General features: G+C 49.5%; 1 protein-coding gene across 1 annotated transcript in view; it reads right to left on the reverse strand.

The window, feature by feature from the left end:
- The window catches only part of BROX (BRO1 domain and CAAX motif containing), a 69360-nt gene that overhangs the window by 5757 nt on the left and 38889 nt on the right, over nucleotides 1-24714 (reverse strand). Inside the window, exons 2-11 of the mRNA XM_063919036.1 lie at nucleotides 22934-23073; nucleotides 21823-21929; nucleotides 21647-21743; nucleotides 19149-19244; nucleotides 18683-18755; nucleotides 17152-17257; nucleotides 15963-16052; nucleotides 14132-14217; nucleotides 13111-13192; nucleotides 2382-2532 (exon numbers count right to left, since the gene is read on the reverse strand). Coding sequence (XP_063775106.1) covers nucleotides 2382-2532; nucleotides 13111-13192; nucleotides 14132-14217; nucleotides 15963-16052; nucleotides 17152-17257; nucleotides 18683-18755; nucleotides 19149-19244; nucleotides 21647-21743; nucleotides 21823-21929; nucleotides 22934-23034 — 989 coding nt within the window. The 5' untranslated portion in view covers nucleotides 23035-23073. The remainder of the gene's footprint in view (nucleotides 1-2381; nucleotides 2533-13110; nucleotides 13193-14131; nucleotides 14218-15962; nucleotides 16053-17151; nucleotides 17258-18682; nucleotides 18756-19148; nucleotides 19245-21646; nucleotides 21744-21822; nucleotides 21930-22933; nucleotides 23074-24714) is intronic.

Genomic DNA, 24714 nt, shown 5'->3' on the forward strand with positions numbered 1-24714 from the left:
CGACATTCCAAACTGTACCCCTGGGATACTACTTGTAGGATCCAGGGGTCCTGTACGGTCTCAGCGTCATGCTGAGAGCTTGTCAGAAGCGGTGGAACGCTTCTGTTCCTGGGAATGGGCTGCCTGCTGCAGTCTTCTTCCCTTTCCTCTATCCCTGGGCAGATATGACTCTTATAGGGACGAAAGGACTGAAGCTGAAAAGACGGTGTCTTTTTCTGCAGAGATGTGACTTAGGGTAAAAAACGGTGGATTTTCCAGCAGTTGCCGTGGCCACCAGGTCCGATGGACCGACCCCAAATAACTCCTCTTCCTTTATACGGCAATACACCTTTGTGCCGTTTGGAATCTGCATCACCTGACCACTGTCGTGTCCATAAACATCTTCTGGCAGATATGGACATCGCACTTACTCTTGATGCCAGAGTGCAAATATCCCTCTGTGCATCTCGCATATATAGAAATACATCCTTTAAATGCTCTATAGTCAATAAAATACTGTCCCTGTCAAGGGTATCAATATTTTTAGTCAGGGAATCCGACCAAGCCACCCCAGCTCTGCACATCCAGGCTGAGGCGATCGCTGGTCGCAGTATAACACCAGTATGTGTGTATATACTTTTTATGATATTTTTCCAGCCTCCTGTCAGCTGGCTCCTTGAGGACGGCCCTATCTATAGACGGTACCGCCACTTGTTCTGATAAGCGTGTGAGCGCCTTATCCACCCTAAGGGGTGTTTCCCAACGCGCCCTAACTTCTGGCGGGAAAGGGTATACCGCCCATATTTTCTATCGGGGGGAACCCACGCATCATCACACACTTCATTTAATTTATCTGATTCAGGAAAAACTACGGTAGTTTTTTCACATCCCACATAATACCCTCTTTTGTGGTACTTGTAGTATCAGAAATATGTAACACCTCCTTCATTGCCCTTAACGTGTGGCCCTAATAAGGAATACGTTTGTTTATTCACCGTCGACACTGGATTCAGTGTCCCTGTCTGTGTCTGTGTCGACCGACTAAAGTAAACGGGCGTTTTAAAAAACCCTGACGGTGTTTTTGAGACGTCTGGACCGGTACTAATTGTTTGTCGGCCGTCTCATGTCGTCAACCGACCTTGGCGCGTGTTGACATTATCACGTAATTCCCTAAATAAGCCATCCATTCCGGTGTCGACTCCCTAGAGAGTGACATCACCATTACAGGCAATTGCTCCGCCTCCTCACCAACATCGTCCTCATACATGTCGACACACTCGTACCGACACACAGCACACACACAGGGAATGCTCTGATAGAGGACAGGACCCACTAGCCCTTTGGAGAGACAGAGGGAGAGTTTGCCAGCACACACCAAAAACGCTATAATTATATAGGGACAACCTTATATAAGTGTTTTCCCTTATAGCATCTTTTTTATATATTTCTAACGCCAAATTAGTGCCCCCCCTCTCTGTTTTAACCCTGTTTCTGTAGTGCAGTGCAGGGGAGAGCCTGGGAGCCTTCCCTCCAGCCTTTCTGTGAGGGAAAATGGCGCTGTGTGCTGAGGAGATAGGCCCCGCCCCTTTTTCGGCGGCCTCGTCTCCCGCTCTTAACGGATTCTGGCAGGGGTTAAATATCTCCATATAGCCCCCGGAGGCTATATGTGAGGTATTTTTAGCCAAAAAAGGTTTTCATTTGCCTCCCAGGGCGCCCCCCTACCAGCGCCCTGCACCCTCAGTGACTGCCGTGTGAAGTGTGCTGAGAGGAAAATGGCGCACAGCTGCAGTGCTGTGCGCTACCTTAAGAAGACTGAGGAGTCTTCTGCCGCCGATTCTGGACCTCTTCTCGTTTCAGCATCTGCAAGGGGGCCGGCGGCGAGGCTCCGGTGACCATCCAGGCTGTACCTGTGATCGTCCCTCTGGAGCTAATGTCCAGTAGCCAAGAAGCCAATCCATCCTGCACGCAGGTGAGTTCACTTCTTCTCCCCTAAGTCCCTCGTTGCAGTGATCCTGTTGCCAGCAGGACTCACTGTAAAATAAAAAACCTAAGCTAAACTTTTCTAAGCAGCTCTTTAGGAGAGCCACCTAGATTGCACCCTTCTCGGCCGGGCACAAAAATCTAACTGAGGCTTGGAGGAGGGTCATAGGGGGAGGAGCCAGTGCACACCACCTGATCCTAAAGCTTTACTTTTTGTGCCCTGTCTCCTGCGGAGCCGCTATTCCCCATGGTCCTTTCAGGAACCCCAGCATCCACTAGGACGATAGAGAAACAATGTGATTATGCCTAGTAAGTCTGTAGAGAACATCCCTTACGCAATGCTGTGCAGGAACGCTAGCTGAAAGTACTATTACTATATATCGAAGGGTAACACGCAAACGTGTCCAGTCCACACTGCTTACATGAATCCGTTCTCCCGCTTGCACTTCTCCAGTGTGTTCTTCAGCAGAGAGCCCAGTTTCCTGAAGAAGAGGTGACCCGAGGGCTTTGCAGTGGTTCCGGGGCCCTTCGTTTGGCCATATTCCTTGCACAAAGCTTCTGCCTTTCCATAAACTGAACAAGGAAACAAACATAATAATAGGATTTTGGTACCTACCGGTAAATCCTTTTCTCGTAGTCCGTAGAGGATGCTGGGGTCCGCATTAGTACCATGGGGTATAGACGGGTCCACCAGGAGCCATTGGCACTTTAAGAGTTTGAGTCTGTGGGCTGGCTCTTCCCTCTATGCCCCTCCTACCAGATTTAGTCTAGAAACTGTGCCCAAGGAGACTGACATCTTCGAAATTTAACACAGATAGTGGTGAGATTCATACCAGCTCACACAAACAAGGTAAACTAAGCTAACTAGCTTGAAACTCTCAGCAACAGCTGAAACATTACTTACCAAGTAACAATGCAGTACATAACTAAACCAAGCTGTACTGAACTAGATAACAGTTGCAGGAAAATGAAGTGCTGGGCGGGCGCCCAGCATCCTCTACGGACTACGAGAAAAGGATTTACCGGTAGGTAACCAAAATCTTATTTTTTCTTACGTCCTAGAGGATGCTGGGGTACACATTAGTACCATGGGGATGTACCAAAGCTCCCAGAATGGGAGGGAGAGCGCGGAGGCTCCTGCAGAACTGATTGACTGAACTTCAGATCATCAGAGGCCAAAGTATTGAACTCACAAAGTTGCAATGCCGAGACCCCACCTTACGAGTAGAGTGGGCCTTAACAGATTTTGGACACGGCAGTCCTGATGTAGAATCCAGCATGCTGGATAGTGAACCTGATCCAGCGAGATATCGTCTGCTTAGAAGCAGGACACCCAATTTTCTTGGGATCATGCAGGACAAACAGAGAGACCGACTTTCTGTGACGAGAAGTTCTCTTCACATATATCTTCAGAGCCCTCACAACATACAAAGACTTTGATGTAATTGAGGAGTCAGTAGCCACTGGCACCACAATAGGCTGGTTTATATGAAATGCCGACACAACCTTCGGAAGAAACTGCTGACGTGTCCGGAGGTCAGCTCTCTCTTCGTGGAAGATCAAGTAAGGACTTTTACTGGATAAAGCCCCCAATTCGGACACACGCCTAGCCGAAGCTAAGGCCAACAACGTGACAGCCTTCCATGTAAGAAATTTGACCTCAACCTCCTGTAGAGGCTCAAACCAATCCAACTGGAGGAACTGCAACTACACATTAAGGTTCCAAGGCACTGTAGGTGGTACAAAGGGAGGTTGGATGTGCAGAACTCCCTTCAAAAAAGTCTGAACCTCAGGGAGGACAGCCAACTGTTTCTGGAAGAAAATGGATAAGGCCGAAATCTGGACCTTCACAGATCCCAACCTCAGGCCCATATCCACACCTGCTTGCAGGAAGAGGAGAAAACGTCCGAGTTGAAACTCCACCGTAGGAAACGTCTTGGATTCACACCAAGAGACATATTTCTTCCAAATACTATGGTAATGTTTAGACGTTACCCTCTCCTAGCCTGTATCAGGGTAGGAATGACCTTCTTTGGAATGCCCTTCCGAGCAAGTATCAGGCGCTTAACTTCCATGCCGTCAAACGTAGCCGCGGTAAGTCTTGATAGGCGAACGGCCCCTGCTGCAGCAGGTCCTCCCAAAGAGGAAGAGGCCTCGACTCTTCCTGAAATTCAGAGATTCTGAGATTCAGAATGTCCGCGTACCAAGCATGCCTTGGCCAGTCTGGAGCAATGAGGATCGCTTGAACTCTTGTTCTCCTTACGAGCTTTAGAACTCTTGGAATGAGTGGAAGTGGTGGAAACACGTACACCGACTGGAACACCCACGGATACACCAGGGCGTCCACTGCCACTGCTTGTGGGTCCCTCGACCTGGAACAATAGCGTTAAAGCTTTTTGTTGAGACGAGAGGCCATCATGTCTATTTGGGCTAGCCCCCAAAGGTCTGTTATTTCCTTGAACACCTCCGGATGGAGACCCCACTCCCCTGGATGGAGATCATGTCTGTTGAGGAAGTCTGCTTCCCAGTTGTCCACTCCCGGAATGAAGATTGCCGAGAGCGCCAACGCATGTCTTTCTGCCCAGAGGATGATTCTTGTCACCTCCGACATTGCAGCTCTGCTCTTCGTTCCGCCTTGTCAGTTTATGTAGGCTACTGTCATTACATTTTCCGACTGCACTTGAATGGCCCGATTTCTTAGAAGATGGACCGCCTGAAGAAGACCGTTGTAGACGGCTCTTAGTTCCAGGATGTTGATGGGTAGGCCGGCTTCCAGACTTGACCACCTTCCTTCGAAAGTTACTCCTTCGTGGTTAGAAGGACCCATTCCTGAATCCCGAACCTGCGGCCCTCCAGAAGGGGAGGTAATTGTAGCCACCAGAGGAGCGAAATCCTTGCTTTCGGCGACAGTTGTATTCTCTGGTGCATGTGGAGATGAGATGCTAACCACTTGTCCAGGAGATCCAGTTGGAAGGCCCGAGCATGGAACATCCCGTACTGGAGAGCCTCGTAAGAGGCCACCATCTTTCCCAACAGGCGAATGCATTGATGAACCGACACCCGGGCTGGCTTCAGGACATCCCGGACCGTTTGTATCACCAACGCCTTCTCCTGCGGAAGAAACACCCTCTGCACTTATGTGTCTAGGATTATTCCCAGAAAGGGACAACCTCTGGGGTGGTTCCAAATGTGACTTTGGAAAGTTCAGAAACCAACCGTGGATCTTGAGGAGGCGGGTTGTGAGAACAATGGACTGCAGCAGCTTCTCCTTGGATGATGCCTTTATCAGCAGATCGCCCAGATATGGAATGATGTTCACCCCTTGTTTGCGGAGGAGAACCATCATCTCTGCCATCACCTTGGTAAACACCCTCGATGCTGTGGAGAGGCCGAATGGCAGGGCCTGGAACTGGAAATGACAGTTCAGTAATGCAAAACGGAGATAAGCCTGATGCGGAAGCCAGATCGGAATGTGTAGGTACGCATCCTTGATATCCAGGGATACCAGGAATTCCCCCTCTTCCAGACCTGATATCACTGCCCTGAGAGACTCCATTTTGAACTTGAACTCCTTTAGAAAGGGGTTCAATGATTTTAGGTTCAGAATGGGCCTGACCGAACCATCCGGTTTCGGTACCACGAAAAGGTTAGAATAGTAACCTGTGGATTTGTGAATGAGGAGGAACAGGCACAATGCCCTGTGCCTCCACCAACTTTTGGACAGCGTCTTGTAGTACAGTGCTATCTGCCAACAGAGTTGGTAAGCCTGATTTGAAAAAACGTTGAGGAGGGAGATTTTGAAATTCCAGCCTGTATCCCTGGGATACAATATCTATCACCCAGGGATCCAGGCCGGACGATACCCAGACGTGACTGAATTGTCTGAGTCTTGCTCCCACTGGCCCCACCTCCAGGCTGCGCGGTCCACCGTCATGCGGAGGACTTTGGCGTACCTGAAGCAGGCTTTTGTTCCTGGGAACCTGCAGCGGCAGGTTTCTTGGACTTAACTCGACCTCCCCTAAATAAGGTATTGGACGGTCTGGCCTTTCTAGGCTTGTTAGGCCGAAAGGACTGTGTTGCTGAAGGAAGAAACGGAGACTTACCCGCTGTAGCCGTGGGTTCACTACGGCTGGCCGGCGGTCGGGCTCCCGGCGACCAGCATCCCGGCGCCGGGAGCCCGACCGCCGGCTTACCGACAGCTTGGCGAGCGCAAATGAGCCCCTTGCGGGCTCGCTGCGCTCGCCACGCTACGGGCACGGTGGCGCGCTACGCGCGCCACACTATTTTATTCTCCCTCTATGGGGGTCGTGGACCCCCACGAGGGAAAATAATTGTCGGTATGCCGGCTGTCGGGCTCCCGGCGCCGGTATACCGAGCGCCGGGAGCCCGACCGCCGGCAAACAGAAGACCACCCGTAGCCGTGGATATCCACGCATCCAAAGCTTCCCCAAAGAAAGCCTGACCTGTATAGGGTAGAGACTCCAAACTCTTTCTGGATTCCGCGTCGGCCGACCACTGGTGCAGCCACAGTCCCCGACGAGCTGAAACAGACATGGAAGAGATTCCCGCAGCCATGGAACCCAGGTCTTTCATGGATTCTACCATAAAACCTGCTGAATCGTGAATGTTGCGTAAATATAATGCAACGTCATCCCTATCCATCGTATCCAAATCCTCTAGTAAGGTAGCCGACCACTTTACTATCACCTTTGCAATCCATGCAGTAGCAATAGTGGGACGTAACATGGCCCCTGAAGCAGTGTACATTGATTTAAGTGTATTATCAATCTTTCGATCAGCCGGCTCCTTTAAGGCGGTAGATCCTGGAACAGGCAAAACCACCTTCTTTGAGAGTCTGGATACAGATGCGTCAACAATCGGCGGGTTTTCCCATTTTTTCCTATCCTCCTCAGGGAAAGGTAACGCCACCTGGACCCTTTTGGGGACCTGGAATTTTTTCTCAGGGATTTCCCATGCTTTCTCAAATATAGCATTCAATTCCTTTGACGCAGGGAAGGTCAGCGAGGCTTTTTTATTTTCAGTTAAAAAAAAGACTCCTCAACCTGCTCAGGTGTGGTATCACTATTATTTAACACATCCCTGATAGCCTCTATCATCAATTGCACCACCTTTGCAAGAGATGCAGACCCCCACAACATGTCCCCATCACCGTCTGTAGTGTCAGAATCGGTATCCGTGTCATCCTGTGTGACATGCACAAGCGCATGTTTGTGGGGGTATATAGCGGAGCGTCCCGAGGTACCAGAATCGGGCCATACTGCCATAGAGCTCTGTAATACCTGGGTTGCAGATTCATTACTTGCAACCCTGTCAGAAATCTGAGAAATCCAAGATTTGATAGCGGAAAACCACTCAGGCTCCCTTGCTGGTATATGTGCTAAACCAGTGCTATCCTGATTACATGGAATGGGATCATCCTGGGAGGATAAATCCTCTGCAGCATATGACACAGTGTCCCTGGACATAGCTAAAGTAGACCACCAAACACTCTACACACACACAGGGGAGGGCAGACAGAGTTTCCCCCCCAAGAATGGCAAGAGAGACACAGAGATTGGAGCCAACCCACACACAGCGCTTTTTTTTTACCAAAGGGAGACCCCTTGTCAGCGCTGATTGTGCACCTTAATAGGATACACAGTCGTATTGCAGCCGTCCCCCTTCTACAACCCCCTGGTACCGTTTGCAGATAGCTGAAGTTGCTGTGGAGGGACCTGATTCTCTTTGTCAGCGCTGTGCAGGCAGGAAAATGGCGCTGAATGCTGCTGGGTCCGCTCTGAGAAGCTCCGCCCCCAAAATGGTGCTGTCTTCCCGCTCTTCTTCAGATTATACTGGCCTGAGGATTTAGTGCTGGCTGAGATCCGGGGACCCCGACAGGCTTCTGTACCAGTGTAGGGTGTAGCGCTGGCTCAGGTCACCCCTCATAGCGCCGCACCATGTACCGCCGAGCCATCCCCGGAGCGCAGTTAATACTGCGCTCCTACCCTGCTGCTGCCATCTTCACACCGACCCCCCGCTTGCTAGGGGGGTCGGTGTCTCACTCGCCACCAATTCTTCAGCTCTGCGAGTGGGTGGCGGCATGCTGCTGGGGCGAGCGGTCCCCTGTGGCGGAGAACGATCAGACCCCTCTGGAGCTCAGTGTCCTGTCAGCGGAGATAGTGGCTCAGACCCCGCAGGGCGGACACTGCTCCCCCCCTTAGTCCCACGCTGCAGGCAGGCTGCTGCCAGCAGCCTCCCTGTAAAACAATAAACTCTAAACATAACTTTTACTAGAAAAGCTCTGTAGAGCTCCCCTAGCTGTGACCGGCTCCTCCGGGCACATTTTCTAAACTGAGTCTGGTAGGAGAGGCATAGCGGGAGGAGCCAGCCCACACTATTAAACTCTTAAAGTGCCAGTGGCTCCTAGTGGACCCATCTATACCCCATGGTACTAATGTGGACCCCTGCATCCTCTAGGACATAAGAGAAAGACCATTTACTTCATTAGAAAAGAAAAACAAATCAAAAATGCATAACTGGGCGCGTTTCACGCCGCGTCTATATACATTGTGTAATTATCATAGACCCATGTGACCTATTCACCGCGGCCAACTCATCTAGCAGAACAACGGGCTATAACGCTTAGCGCGGTGCAGCTCCTATCATTGGGGGGTTGTGCCATCAGGAAGTCGACATGGTCTACAGTCATAATGTTGACACAAGGTGGTCGACAGTCATGATGCTGATATCATAAATGTTGACACCTGAAAAATGGTGACATTGACAGACTGTCCACATATGATGGTTGACACTGTCAAATGATCAACATTGCAACACACTTAGTGTTAGGGACACAGTTCGGATTAGACAGACATGAAAAAGACAGTGTCGACATTCCAGTCATGTCGATGTTACATTAGTGTTGACATGCTGAATTTCAACATGATGAATGTAGACATAATATACCAAACCCATTGGGGGATGCAACACAGATCCTAATAGGCATGGTACACAGCCGGCAGTGTCTACATGCTATGCAAACAATATTATTACCAGCACACACAAAAATAAATAAAAAATTGACTAATGAAAAATCTAAGTGTTTGCATTTCTTCAGGTCGTCACACCTAGGGCGATGTGATCACCCAACCGGCAGAGGTTTTGTCGTATATGTTGATTAAGCCAATCAGCAATTCACAAGGGGCTCGTGGCCTGCGGTTGGCGGATTAACATGCATGCCAGGGCAATAATCAGCAGGCCACCTGTGATCTCACCCATACTATGGCCCTCATTCCGAGTTGTTCGCTCGCAAGCTGCTTTTAGCAGCATTGCACACGCTAAGCCGCCGCCTACTGGGAGTGAATCTTAGCTTAGCAAAATTGCGAACGAAAGATTCTCAAAATTGCGAATAGAAATTTCTAAGCAGTTTCTGAGTAGCTCGAGACTTAGTCTGCCACTGCGATCAGTTCAGTCCGTTTCGTTCCTGGTTTGACGTCACAAACACACCCAGCGTTCGCCCAGACACTCCCCCGTTTCTCCAGCCACTCCCGCGTTTTTCCCAGAAACGGCAGCGTTTTTTCACACACTCCCATAAAACGGCCAGTTTCCGCCCAGAAACACCTACTTCCTGTCAATCACATTACGATCCCCAGAACGAAGAAAAAACCTTGTAATGCCGTGAGTAAAATACCAAACTTCTTAGCAAATTTACTTGGCGCAGTCGCAGTGCGAACATTGCGCATGCGCAAATAGCGGAAAATCGCTGCGATGCGAAGAAAATTACAGAGCGAACAACTCGGAATGAGGGCCCATGGCTGGACGGATTCTGGTAAGGAACAGGAAATGCCTGGAACACACCTTACAAAACTGGGTGGAACTGATAAAACGAGGCCAAATGACAAACTGGAAAAAGTGATGCAAAGCCGGACTACGTTGTTCATTTTTTAAGTTCCATAAGATATCTGAACCCGCAAAACAGTCTGTACGATGGACTGAAGTGGGGACATCTGGGCTACAGTAATGCCTGATAGGAGGAGGCTACAAGAAGTGACAAGGGACATGATCAGAGAATGGATTGGAGGTTGGGTCCATCTTGGATGAGACAAGTTCGTACAACGGTGGAAACAGGATGGAGAGAAATTGGATGTGGGGAGTAGAACGGAGGGGGAGTCAATGGTGGCACCAAGGAGACAGAATTAAGTGACTGAGGAAATTGTGGTGCTACTCAAAGTGAGGGAGATGCAAGGGGAGACGGGACATTGGGATGAGATGTCAGGGTAAGTGGAGACTCTGGGTTGAGGGGAGATGTGAGGGATCTGAGATGAGAGGGAGATGTGGGGAATGTTTTAAAGTCCCCCCCCCCCCCCCCCTCCAGGCTATAGTTCAACAGTCAAATGGTCGATAGTGAGATGTGAGGGCTCTGGGATGGGGAAGATGTGAGGGCTCTGGGATGGGGAAGATGTCAGGGTAAGTGGAGACTCTGGGTTGAGGGGAGATTTGGGGAATGTTTTAAAGCCCCCCCCTCCCCCTCCTACTGCAGTATATAGTTCAACAGTCAAATGGTCGATAGTGTGATGTGAGGGCTCTGGGATGGGGGAAGATGAGAGGGGAGGTGGGGATTACGGGATGAGATGAGATGTCAGGGTAAGTGGAGACTCTGGAATGGGGGGAGATGTGAAAACCCTGGGATGGGGGGGATGAGAAGACTCTGGGATGGGGGGGGGGAGGGGAGGGTTGAGAGGGAGATGTGTGGGCTCTGGGATGAGAGGAGATGTGAGGGGAGATGGGGTATCTGGGATGAGAGGAGATGTGAAGGCAAGTGGGGACTCTGGGATGAGGGGAGGTCGGGACCAGAGCCGGCCCTACCCAATATGATGCCCTAGGCAAGATTTTGGCTGGTGCCCCCTAGCACCAAAGCTAGTTCCGCATCTGACCCTGCACCCCTTTCCCAGCACCATCACCCCTCACCTATACCAGTCCTTATTTTGGTTTTCCTACCCCTTGTAATTTAAATAAGAACAGTGTGCACATTCGGCGCACAGCCCAAAAAGGTATGTGTTCTTGCTGGGAAGGGGCATGGCCACACAGTAGTACCCCCCATTCAAATTATGCCACACAGTACTGCAACTTTGTTCAATATTTATCATGCGATAGTGTCCCTTATTCACATTACATCACACAGTAGTACCACTTTACCTTATATACGTTGCTCCTCACAGTAGTGCCCCTCTTTCACATAACATCATACTGAATTGCTCCTTATTCACAGTACACCACACCATATTGCTCTTTATTCTCATTACACCAGACCATATTGCTCCTTATTCACATTACACCATACCATATTGCTTTTTATTCACATTAGACCACACAGTAGTGCCCTTTCTATACACATTTGCTGCACATTATTAATGCATTGTACACATGAAACGCATAATGACCCTTACACATATGCTGAATACTATTGCACAACCAACCCACTCACACACACAGCACTCAAACGGCCGCTAACACTGTGACCTCTGCCTCTGCTTGGATACATAAATCTTACACCATGCAGCAGGAGATGCCTGGCGCTAGTCAGCTGGTAGCTCTGCTAACATCGGGTGCCTGTTTTTGATGAAAATGCATCTTATTTGCATTGCTATGTGGCTAGGATGCACAAGCAGCTTCTCCTGATTAAAATGATATGCGGCATGCCTATATACTATGTGTGACTCTTGCTGTATCTGCATACAAAATGCTACACTCAGAATATAGGCATGCCGCATATCATTTTAATCAGCAGAAGCTGCTTGTGCCCCTAGGCATACCAGATGCCCTAGGCAATTGCCTAGTTTGCCTATACCTAGGGCCGGCTCTGGTCAGGACCATGGGATGAAATGAGATGTCGGGGTAAGTGAAGACTGTTGAATGAGGGGCGATGTGAGGGAGAGGTATGCTCTGCTATGGGGGGAAATGGGATGGTAGGTGGGGTCTCTGGGATGGGGTAGGTGTGGTCTCTGGGATGGGGGCAATGAGAGGGAGATTTGGGTGCTCTGGGATGAGGGGAGGTGGGGACTCTAGGATTGGAGGGAGGGTGATAAGAGGGGAGGTGGAGACTCTGGGATGAGGGGAGATGTGAGGGGACATTGAGACTCTGGGATGAGGGAAATGAGAGAGGAGGTGGAGACTCTGGGATGAGCGGAGATGAGAGAGTAGGTGGAGACTCTGGGATGAGGGGAGATGAGAGAGTAGGTGGAGACTCTGGGATGAGCGGAGATGAGAGAGTAGGTGGAGGCTCTGGGATGAGGGGAGATGAGAGAGTAGGTGGAGACTCTGGGATGAGGGGAGATGAGAGAGTAGGTGGAGACTCTGGGATGAGGGGAGATGAGAGAGTAGGTGGAGACTCTGGGATGAGGGGAGATGAGAGAGTAGGTGGAGACTCTGGGATGATGGAAATGTGAGGGGTGGTGGGGACTATGGGATGAGGGGAGATGAGAGAGTAGGTGGAGACTCTGGGATGAGGAACATGTGAGGGGTGGTGGGGACTATGGGATGAGGGAAATGAGAGGGGAGGTGGAGACTATGGGATGAGGGGAGATGAGAGAGGAGGTGGAGACTGGGATGAGGGGAGATGAGAGAGTAGGTGGAGACTCTGGGATGAGGGAAATGTGAGGGGTGGTGGGGACTATGGGATGAGGGGAGATGAGAGAGTAGGTAGAGACTCTGGGATGAGGAACATGTGAGGGGTGGTGGGGACTATGGGATGAGGGAAATGAGAGGGGAGGTGGAGACTATGGGATATGGGGAGATGAGAGAGGAGGTGGAGACTCTGGGATGAGGGGAGATGTGATGGGACATGGAGACTCTGGCATGAGGGAAATGTGAAGGGTGGTGGGGACTATGGGATGAGGGGAGAGGAGAGAGTAGGTGGAGACTCTGGGATGAGGGACATGTGAGGGGTGGTGGGGACTATGGGATGAGGGGAGAGGAGAGAGTAGGTGGAGACTCTGGGATGAGGGGAGATGAGGGCTCTGGGATAGGGGGAATATGAGAAGATGTGCAATTGTCTGCTATGAGCAAAACTTGCTTCTTTCAGTGAAACACTATTCACGTCTCCCTATAATGCGGCACATTGCTCGGCCAGATGACCCATCGGCCTATACTCACATTTCTCCGCTTCTTCCAGAGACCTTATTGCTTCTCCACATTTGTCGCTGGCCAACAAAGTCTGACCGTGATAGCAGAAGGACTGTGGGGACACGCAGTAGTCAGGAATATGTACAAAAATAGAAAAAGAATTTTGGCAGCATGTAAACTGTTTGCGTCATTTTACTGAGTAGAGTCCTAAATTTGACCAGGTCTTTTTAGTATATAAAGATTCCCCATTGTGATTCCGAAGGCCCAGTGTCTGAAGGTTTGCCAGCGGATGATTTGCTTTTTATTACAATTAATATTCCCCCCCCCCGCAAACATATCCAGACTGTTTCGGCTCCACGTACGCATCTCCATGAAGATATTTCACCTAGTTACAAAGGTAGTGGGATCATAGTGATGTAGAAAATGCTGTAAAAGTCCCCCCCCCCCCTCCCCCAATCTCCTGGGACCTTGTTCTGTGCACAGCTGAGGGCAATGCTGATATAGAGTATTCACAACTGAACGACTGAGACATGATTAGGCCTCACTATGGTGCTGACCCTTCCTCTTCAGGCCAATGGACTGTGCTGGTCTAACCTGCCCTTCCCACCCTTTTGGATGTCTTGCTGCACAGTCCAACACCTATGAGACGCCACACCTCAGGTGAGCCACCAGTAATCCCTATCACCCACTGAGACAGCTGGAGCCTGGCATTGGGCTGCAGTGTCATGATGAGAGCAAGAGGTCAGGGCTGACAAAAGCTCTGATTGTGGCCGATTCATGTACTGGGCCCTTCAGTGTCGGGGCCTCAAATAAGCATGGGTCACACGTATGGGGGGGGGGGAGCTCAATGGAAAAACGGATAACTCAGGCAGGCGGGGGGGGGGGAGCTTGGTGGTTTATTTACAACATTTTCGGTATATAAACGTGAAGAATAAGCTTTCATTTAGAGCAATCAATAAAATAATTTCCAGATTTTGCCAGACGCTGGCTGAACGTGTTCCTTTGCTGAGAGAACAACGGGCGGTCAGCAGGATCAGGGTCCCATACTCACGTAGGCCATATAGAAACACATCTTCAGCTGTGTGTAGCTCCTCCACTTGGCGCTGTACACCGGGTCCAGGCTGATGAGTGTGTGATCTACAACATACGTATACAATCCACATGAACATTGTAATGGTAGAGTACGCACAGTGCAAACTGTTACCACAATACCTTCATTCATCCCAAAAGCCATAGGACTATCCGTATATATTACTGTACACCCCTCTCTGCTCCATGGGCCTAATTCAGATCTGATCGCAGCAGCAAATTTGTTCTCTAATGGGCAAAACCATTTTGTGCTGCAGGGGGGGCAGATGTAACGTGCAGAGAGAGTTAGATTTGGGTGGGTTATATTGTTTCTGTGCAGGGTAAATACCGGCTGCTTTATTTTTACACTGCAATTTATATTTCAGTTTGAACACACCCCACCCACATCTAACTCTCTCTGCACATGTTACATCTGCCCCCCCCTGCACTGCACATGGTTTTGCCCAACTGCTAACAAATTTTGCTGTTGCGATCATATCTGAATTAGGCCCCATATCGCCTCATTTCCCTACGTGGGGGCTGAGCAGGTCAGCCACATGACGCGCATGGAAATAAATGTGGATCTTTGCCACGTAGGCACATACTGCATCTATGTGGCTTCATAGCAACAATCCTTTCCGTCATCAACAGGTGATTTACACCAGCCGTATATACCTGATGCAAGAGATCTGTTCGAAAACGGATGGATCCCTGACTACTCCCACCTCTCCTCAGCCCGCAATTCTGCCTACATGTTCCGCAAACCACCACCTTTAGTCCACGACGCCTATGTGCGAATGACTGGCTGATATTCCGTTACGCCAGTTCAGCCTGTAGTGTAGTCATCTGCAATTCTGCATCAGCCCCACAAATCAATGCACATGGCTGACTGGAAGCCACAGGTCAGCGCAGAGAGGTGGTAATGTGAATCGCGGGGCCTCCATGCAGCCGGTGACAAATAATGTACAGCAGTGTATACCGTGTACTGGCTGTAACTGCAGCAGAACGCAATGAAATGCGGATAACACTAACCGGTATTTACCACTAGAACCCATAAGTTACAGGTAATATGTAAGAGAGCCGACGGATAATGAGACCGGGGTCAGACACCACATGGCTTCTCTGCGCACACGAACGATAGGATTTCAGTTGGAGCAGTACAGAATAATGGTGGTCATTCAGAGTTGTTCGCTCGCTAGCAGTTTTTAGCAGCCGTGCAAACGCTATGCCGCCTCCCACTGGGAGTGTATTTTAGCTTAGCAGAAGTGCGAACGAAAGGATCGCAGAGCGGCGGCATAATTATTTTGTGCAGTTTCAGACCTACTCAGCGCTTGCGATGACTTCAGACTGTTCAGTTCCTGTTTTGACGTCACAAACACGCCCTGCGTTCGCCCAGCCACGCCCGCGTTTTTCCTGGCACGCCTGCGTTTTTCAGAACACTCCCTGAAAACGGTCAGCTGACACCCAGAAACGCCCACTTCATGTCAATCACTCTGCGGCCAGCAGTGCGACTGAAAAGCTTCGCTAGACCCTGTGTGAAACTACATCGTTCGTTGTAATAGCACGTTGCACGTGCGCATTGCGCCGCATGCGCAGAAGTGCAGTTTTTTTGCCTCATCACTGCACAGCGAACGAATGCAGCTAGCGATCAACTCAGAATGACCCCCAATACCAAGTTGTAAGAACAGCGCTTTTAACCTGGGGATTAATGAGAACTTGCTGCAGATAAGTGGACACTATCACACGGGGTAAGTCCAGCGCCTCCGAGTCACAACAGAGTCCCGTCCAATAAGAGACTGCAGCAGTTTCCTTACCGACTCTCTGGTAGAAATTCGCCGTCTCATAGGCCAAGGCCGCTATCAACCCCGGGTTGTGCTTCAGCTCGATTGCTCGTGCGATGGTCACTGTGTACAGGAGATAAATAGATACGTATACAGTTTTAGTAAAAAACAACAAAGGCTGCAATAACTTGTGTATGAGTTCCAGGGACGCACAGTAACCACGTTCTAGGATTCCGTCTAACCTATGTAACAATCGTGCATGGTCCCTAGTCATGGAGAGCCGGGGCTCGGCCACCACCGTTGGGGACAGAGAGAAAGGGCCGTGGGGGAAGTGCGGCCGGGGACAGTGTCGGGGCACAATTAAGATATTTGAGGAGAGATGTATCAAGCCTTGGAGAGAGCTAAAGTGGAGTAGTTGCCCAAAATAACCAATCAGATTCTAACTCTCATTTCAAAGACTGTGCTAGATAAATGACAGTAACTCGATAAACCTCCCCCTTGATATTATACCTACACGTGTTATATATTTAATGAAAGACACGGTTATATTCTAGATCACTATAGCACCCATTACTACACATACAGAGGAAGTCTGGTGTGCATATAAAAATATACTCCCTCCATAATCGGACTTTACTCTAAAAATACCTTAAAACGTATAGCGGTTACATATACAGTAACGGTATTTTAGGCCTAGTTGTCCTTTCTGCTGTTTGTATTGCGTTCAAAATGCAAACTCTAAATATAACCGTGTTTGCCATGCAGGGGGTCAGATACATGTATGATGTTTGCACGCAGGATAGATACTGGTTGCCTTTGCATGTAGCCGACAGATGCTGGGTAGCTTTATTATTGCACTGCAATGTAGAAGAGAGCTAGGACACCCCCTCTCATATCTAACTCCCCCTGCAGCGTAGTATTACCACAGTTACTTGCTCCTTTCTGCGTTACTCCCACCTCAGAATCAGCCGCGTAATGTGACAGAGACGTATAGTGTAATATGTAAAACATACAATGAAGATTCAGTTTACAATGTGATATTATAGCGGCAGCGTCAGATAACCTGTATGTGGAACCAATGTGCAGTATAAAATGCAGTGTAATTACACTTGTTACCCGGATAGCGTCAGGCTTTTCATGTTACTGAGCACTGATGAATGTACTGCAGTAAGCCTGGCTTATAGAAGGGCAACCACAGAATAATATGACAGTCGCCCCGTACCTTCCTGCGCCTCAGCCTGGCACTGAATGATGTAGGCGTCAATCACCCGACTTTCCAAATCACGCCCCTTCTCCACCGGGGTGATGAGTTTCGGGATGTGATTCTCCTAAATTCAATAAAATACGAATAATTACTTATATGGAAAAACAAACAGATGTGTCAGCTGTATTCCCCCTGTGATAATGGAGTGAGCAGTGGTGTGTCTGAGGGGGGGTACAGTGACTGGAATCCCCCCAGAGCTGAGCTGCACCTGAAGTAGAAGCCTCTCATTTACTGGCCCACGTGGCTCCTGGAAGCTCTACAGCATAATATGAGGGGGCTGTGAGAACTGAGGCACGACTGACAGGGCTCTGAGGGCTGAGGTACATAGACAGGCATGACTGACAGGGCTCTGATAGCTGAGGCACATAGACGGGCATGACTAACAGGGCTCTGAGAGCTGAGGCACATAGACAGGCATGACTGACAGGGCTCTGAGAGCTGAGGCACATAGACGGACATGACTGACAGGGCTCTGAGGGCTAAGGCACATAGACAGGCATGACTGACAGGGCTCTGAGAGCTGAGGCACATAGACGGGCATGACTGACAGGGCTCTGAAGGCTGAGGTACATAGACGGGCAGGACTGACAGGGCTCTGAGGCATATAACAGGGCATGACTGACGGGGCTCTAAGGGCTGAGGCATATAAATGAGCATGACTGACAGGGTTCTGAGGGCTGAGGCACATAGATGGGCAGAACTGACAGGGCTCTGAGGACTGAGGCACATAGACGGGCAGGACTGACAGGGCTCTGAGGAATATAACAGAGCATCACTGATGGGGCTCTAAGGGCTGAGGCATATAGATGGGCAGGACTGATGGGGCTCTAAGGGCTGAGACATATAGACAGGCATGACTAACAGCGCTCTAAGGGCTGAGGCATACAGACGGGCAGGACTGACAGGGCTCTAAGGGCTGAGACATATAGACAGGCATGACTAACAGGGCTCTAAGGGCTGAGACATATAGATGGGCAGGGCTGACGAGGCTCTAAGGGCTGAGGCATATAGACGGGCAGGACTGACAGGGCTCTAAGGGCTGAGGCATATAAATGAGCAGGACTGACAGGGCTCTAAAGGCTGAGGTATATAGACGCGCAGGACTGATGGGGCTTTAAGGGCTGAGGTATATAGACGGGCATGACTGACAGGGCTCTGAGGCATATAACAGAGCATGACTTACGGGGCTCTAAGGGCTGAGGCATATAAATGGGCATGACTGATGGGCTCTAAGGGCTGAGACATATAGACAGGCATGACTAACAGGGCTCTAAGGGCTGAAACATATAGACAGGCATGACTAACAGGGCTCTAAGGGCTGAGGCATATAAATGGTCATGACTGACAGGGCTCTAAGGGCTGAGGCATATAGACGGGCAGGACTGACAGGGCTCTAAGGGGTGAGGCATATAAATGGGCAGGACTGACAGGGCTCTAAAGGCTGCAGCACATAGACGGGCAGGACTGACAGGGCTCTGATCCGTCTCACCTTCAGATGCTTGAAAATGCCGGCTGCAATCTTCAGACTCCTGTGAACCTCTTTGGCTTCGTCCTCAGTGATGCTGTAGAGATATATATAAAAAACTCTGTTCTACACATAACATTGTCTATTGTAATCTAGACTAGAAAAATGTAAGCGACGAGGTGATCAGTTGCTGTGGGCAATAACTTCTATATATCCTGCACACGGAAATGCCCCATCCCCCCAAAGTCTGTACAGGCAAAACACAAATGTAATGACAATGAGGGAAATCTCCTCTGCCCTCCGTATAAACTGGGACCAATTCTGCCAGTACAACTAATAGCCAATTGCTGCGGGTCAGTGCGATGTTTGCACCAGAAGCCGATGTTAGTCAGTGAGCAATGACGCATTTAAAATTGCAGGGGGGCACATACAGAAGAAAAAATAAATAAAACGTGGCCACAAGTACAATGGTATCCCTGTATATACTCACTCTTCTTTCCCAGCCAGACGGGACGAATACTTGGTGTACCATAGCGCCACGTTAAACCCCATAGAGAGCAACTCGAACACGGCATCTTGTTGGGCGCTGCGAGGGGCAGAGAAATGATACGTTTACTGTAGCACATAGTAACAGAATGATATATAACCTCCATCCTGCGGTCTCGCCATTTCCCCCCGTGCGAGTGGTTTGGGTGGGGGCATTCTGTAAAGTTACAGAGTACAAGCAACAGAAGGACAATTTTATTTTTTCACTTAACAGAAATGGGCGATAGATCCATGGCATAGTCTCCGATGAACTGCGGTGAGGACTCATAGTACAAGTGGGAGAACACATGGCACAAACCTATGGCCTTTGGAAACAACCCACAAGTCTTAACAAAGATGCAGCGTGTTTAAGCCTGAAATTTAAAAGGACACTGCTTTTAATAACAAAGCACCCCATTTTTTGTTGTTAAAAGCATTGCCCTTTTACATTTTTGGGCTTTAACACACCGGAATGCAGTGGTGCTTAGTAAATAACCCCCTTGTTTTCTCTCCGATCCTATGCTTCTATTCAACGATAGCAGACTTGCAACTTAAGAAAGCACGAGAAAAGGAGGTAAAGATCCAAAATACTGACTTGGGGAAAAAACCCTACTTGAGGACAGTATCATGTGTGTAGATAGTAACACTGCCCAGCAGGTGGCAGCAAAGAGTCTCTTTTCTAACATGAAAAAGTATCCTGGTAATCCTGGGAGCGCCAACTGGAATGCACTGGAAAGAGCAAATGACTACAAATCCTGGCTCTTCACCTTTGTTTCCATTAGGCATATCTGAAACGTTGTTGCGGCTTTTTACTACATTTTATTGAACACTAAAATGCACCGGTACATACAGATGAAAAAGAAAGATTCCAAAAATTAAGGGGAACGCCATGGAAAAGAATGAAATGGCGATAAATTCTCCTCCCCGACTAACAGGAATGAGGGTTCCCCGCTCGGGGCATCTGCGGTTAGAGAGACGTTTCTATAATGTAACAGCCTGGAGAGTATGGAAGTAGGGGGTCTGCAGGGACAGGCGGCCGGCTCGGCTGATCGGGGGGCTGCACTGGTTTGTCCAGTCAGCTGCATTAACAACCTTTTTATGCCGCAAATTTACCTCCCAGCTTTTCCCATGTCAGCTCAGGAGAAGGGCCAATAAAGGCTCCGGATACTATCCCCGGGCTTAGTCACGTAATGCCACCCCACCCCCAGTGACAACTAGCAAGGAGGGGCCTTTCAGTCGCTAAACTTCTCCTTTAGAAAGTACCATCAATTTCCAAGAGGTGATGTACCATGGTCTAATGCACAGGTTCTCAAACTCGGTCCTCAGCACACCACACAGGGCATGTTTTCCAGGTCTCCTCACAAAACCACAAGTGAAATAATTAGCTCCACCTGTGAACATTTTAAAATGTGTCAGTGAGTGATTAATACACCTGTGCACCTGCTGGGTGACCTGCAAAACATGCACTGTGCGGGGTCCTGAGGACCGGGTTTGAGAACCTGTGGTCTAGTGCAATGTAACTTGTATATACACTCAGGAGAGGAACACTGAATCACCGTGCCCCATAGTAAGACTCAGGGGCTCAGCAATGCACCGAGTGGTATATGTAGGGTATGATTACCAGGAAGCGGCGACTTTGCCTTTTAACCACTTAACTGACAAATCCCGCCCCCCCCCCCCAAACCGCTCCGAAATTTTCGAGTTTTTTTTGTGAGTGAATTAGGTAAAGAACATGAATTTAACCCTATCCAAAATCGTTTTACTTGAAAAAATAAAAATATAAAAAAAATAAGTTTTTTAATTTTAAAAAAATTAATAAATCTGTAATTTCCCCCCAAACATCGATCGGGAACATCGCAACCATCGGTATCATTGCGACTTTACTTTTTAGATCACGGACAGCCTCCAGGTATACAGGGGATGTGGGGTCTGGGGGGGTGTTAATTTACACTCCCCAGCGGCTGTACTGTCTGCAGCCGCTGGGTGGGAGGATCCTGCCGTGCTGACCAATCAGCAATGATCGGCAGCGCGGTAACACTGAGGGGAGTGTGCAGGGAGGCAGAGGGCCGGTCCGGTCCCTCTGACAGCAGCAGCGGAGGGAAGTTTCCCTTCCCTGCCGCTGCTAACACTCTCTAGCTCACTGGTCGCATCCTGTGCCACCAGGTCAGATAAAGCACTTGCTGGTGCGGTCGCATCTGATGCCATCATGCCAGGCAAGTGGTTAAATGAATTGTCGCTTTAAATCTCTGGGAATAATTGCTGAAATCACGCACTATGACACATACCCACTGATTAATTTTGTGCGTGTTACAAAAGCCTAACCATACCTCTTACTAAATATCAAACAAACTAAGACTACAATTATTTAATACAAGGACTGGCAGGAACCAGACACAACATTTTCACAGTTAATGCTAGGAAAGTCTTGTGGAAAGCAGGAGACGGTGCGAGGCCGGAACCTACCTTGGGACATTGCCCTGCAGGGTGTCCGTCCACCTGAAGTTCTGGATGTAGCGCAGCTTGTTGTCCTGGGTCCCTCCGTCCAGCGCATTAATGAAGCCTAATATGCAGGGGAAATGGGTCAGACAGGCCGGACAGCAATAAGAGACCTCCAGCAATTACGGAGTAACCGCTCTCACCCAGCAGTAGGGAGAAATACGCGTCGCTGGCGTTCTTCATCATCTCATGGTTACAGGTGGCGTCTATGAGCAGTTCCAGGAGCCGGGCACGTGTCGTCCTCATATCACTATAGGATTATATGGGAACATACGACAACAGCGGTAAGTCGCAGCTTGTTACGTTCATTAAAAATGTCCCTACTTTATCGCAACAGAGAATGAACATTGCCAAAAATCCTTCATGAAAGGAAATATTTGTGTCTCCATCCAAGTGAGGCTCCGCATCTAAACCCCTATTTACCTTCTGCAAACTAAACCTATTTGGGTCAGATCTGGAACAGGAAAGGACGACTTCAAACCCTGCGCTTAGGTTTCGGGTCCAGAGAGAGTAAAATGACACTTCCTAAGATTATGGCTGGGAACGCTGTGACGGGGCTTTCCCCTGTGTTACTCTGATTAATATACTGTATATGCAAATAAAAACATAGTTAAAAACATCCGGTACTCTCACTGATGGGAAAAGGATCATTCAGATGCAAATCTGCTCACATTTATATTAAACAGAGGCCCAGGCGCAGAGTCACAGATCTGGGCTATTATATAGGAGATAGAGACGCATCTCCTTACAGCCGGTGGCTGCCGTAGTTGGCAGAACCAACACCATTTTGTTTTTTAGAATGATGAATAATATATGAATATTGCATTTATTTGGGCTGGGCGTTAGGGCTTTTCCTACTCACCTAAACCACACAGCATATGTACCGTAAATGCTACATATGATTGCTGGGCCGGTCACTGCTAACCAGGGCTTATAATTAGATTTCCTCTGCATTACAAGACCCTTATACAGTTGTGCTATTTGTCTGAACACTGTATGACGATACGGTTAGAGCATCCTGCGGCTTGTGGCGGTCACCGAGTTGGTACAATGGCCGATTCCGCTGTGGTTACCAGATGGGCAGAGCCGCTGTACTCGTGTGTGTTATACACCAGGACGGCTCATATCATTATCTACCTTAATATCAGATTATTGCAGGTCACTATACAGAAATGGAAGCTGCAGCAGCGGATTGGGGTGAAGAGAAATCAGACGTCTTCTGTAACACAATGCCCAGCTAGGACACAACCTCACCTGCATATCTTTGAGGCGGCTGGGGTGGAGGCGACTCCATAGAAATTAAAGGAGACCGGAGCGGTGGCCTTGAGTGGGTTGCGATGAAACCAGTGGGTCATCTTGGTGGGATTATTTTCTTTAAGTCAAATGTGTTTCTCCTGTAGGTGGAAATAAATGAAGAGTTTCCTTGTTATAAGGAGGTACACAACCACACTACAATGCCATTACACCACTACACCAGCAGCCATTACACCACCATGCCATTACACCACTACACCAGCAGCCATTACACCACCATGCCATCACACCACTACACCAGCAGCCACCATGCCATCACACCACCACACCAGCAGCCATCCCGCCACCATGCCATCACACCACCACACCAGCAGCCATCCCGCCACCATGCCATCACACCACCAGCCATCCCGCCACCATGCCATCACACCACACCAGCAGCCATCCCGCCACCATGCCACCACACCAGCAGCCATCCCGCCACCATGCCATCACACCAGCAGCCATCACGCCACCATGCCATTACACCACTACACCAGCAGCTGTCCCGCCACCATGTCATCACACCACCACACCAGCAGCCATCACACCACTACGCCAGCAGTCATCACACCACCATGCCATTACACCACTACACCAGCAGCCATCACACCACTACACCAGCAGCTGTCCCGCCACCATGCCATCACACCAATACACCAGCAGCCGTCCCGCCACCATGCCATCCCGCCACCATGCCATTACACCACTACACCAGCAGCCATCACACCACTACACCAACAGCTGTCCCGCCACCATGCCATCACACCACTACACCAGCAGCCATTACGCCACCATGCCATCACACCACTACACCAGCAGCCATCACGCCACCATGCCATCACACCACTACACCAGCAGCCATCACGCCACCATGCCATTACACCACTACACCAGCAGCCATCCTGCCACCATGCCATCACACCACCACACCAGCAGCCATCCCGCCACCATGCCATTACACCACTACACCAGCAGCTGTCCCGCCACCATGCCATCACACCACCACACCAGCAGCCATCACGCCACCATGCCATCACACCACTACACCAGCAGCCATCACGCCACCATGCCATTACACCACTACACCAGCAGCCATCCTGCCACCATGCCATCACACCACCACACCAGCAGCCATCCCGCCACAGGGTTGCCTCTAAGTGGGGACTTATGAAGAGCTGGCCGTCACCTCTTGCAGGTGTCAGTAGAGAGGTTAGCAGCGTTCAGGACACATTACAGTATATACATAAGGAGCTCACTGGAAAACAACTGGACAAAGGTCGCATTTATAATGTGACAGAAGACGGCACTGGGGCTTTACCAGATTAAGAACCCAGATTCTTATAGTGGACTTCTACTGTTGCCAACGTCTCGGCCTGGAGTTGTTCCTCTTTAAGTTTCCTTGAAGTGTGACTTTACAGTAAAGAGTAACACAACTACAAAGGTGCTATATAGCCTGCCTGCTCCCTGCGTCTTCCATAACTGCAGGGCCACCAGATGCCGCTCCCTCAGTGCCAGCCAGCCCTCCCTAATGATTAGGGTCCACAAGGATTGCAAACTGCTTTGTATGTACCAGCTGTCTTTAGTCAGTCCGTGAGCATGAAGATATGGCCAAAGCTGTAACTCCAACAGCCAGAGAAAACCTGGCCGTGATTTAACCAATTTGTATAAACGACAGGTTTTGTCCATTTTCCAGTGTTTGGTAGCACACTACAGATTATCTGACAGATAATTGTATAGTG

This window comes from Pseudophryne corroboree, chromosome 4 (genome assembly GCF_028390025.1).
Source record: "Pseudophryne corroboree isolate aPseCor3 chromosome 4, aPseCor3.hap2, whole genome shotgun sequence".
NCBI lineage: Eukaryota > Metazoa > Chordata > Amphibia > Anura > Myobatrachidae > Pseudophryne > Pseudophryne corroboree.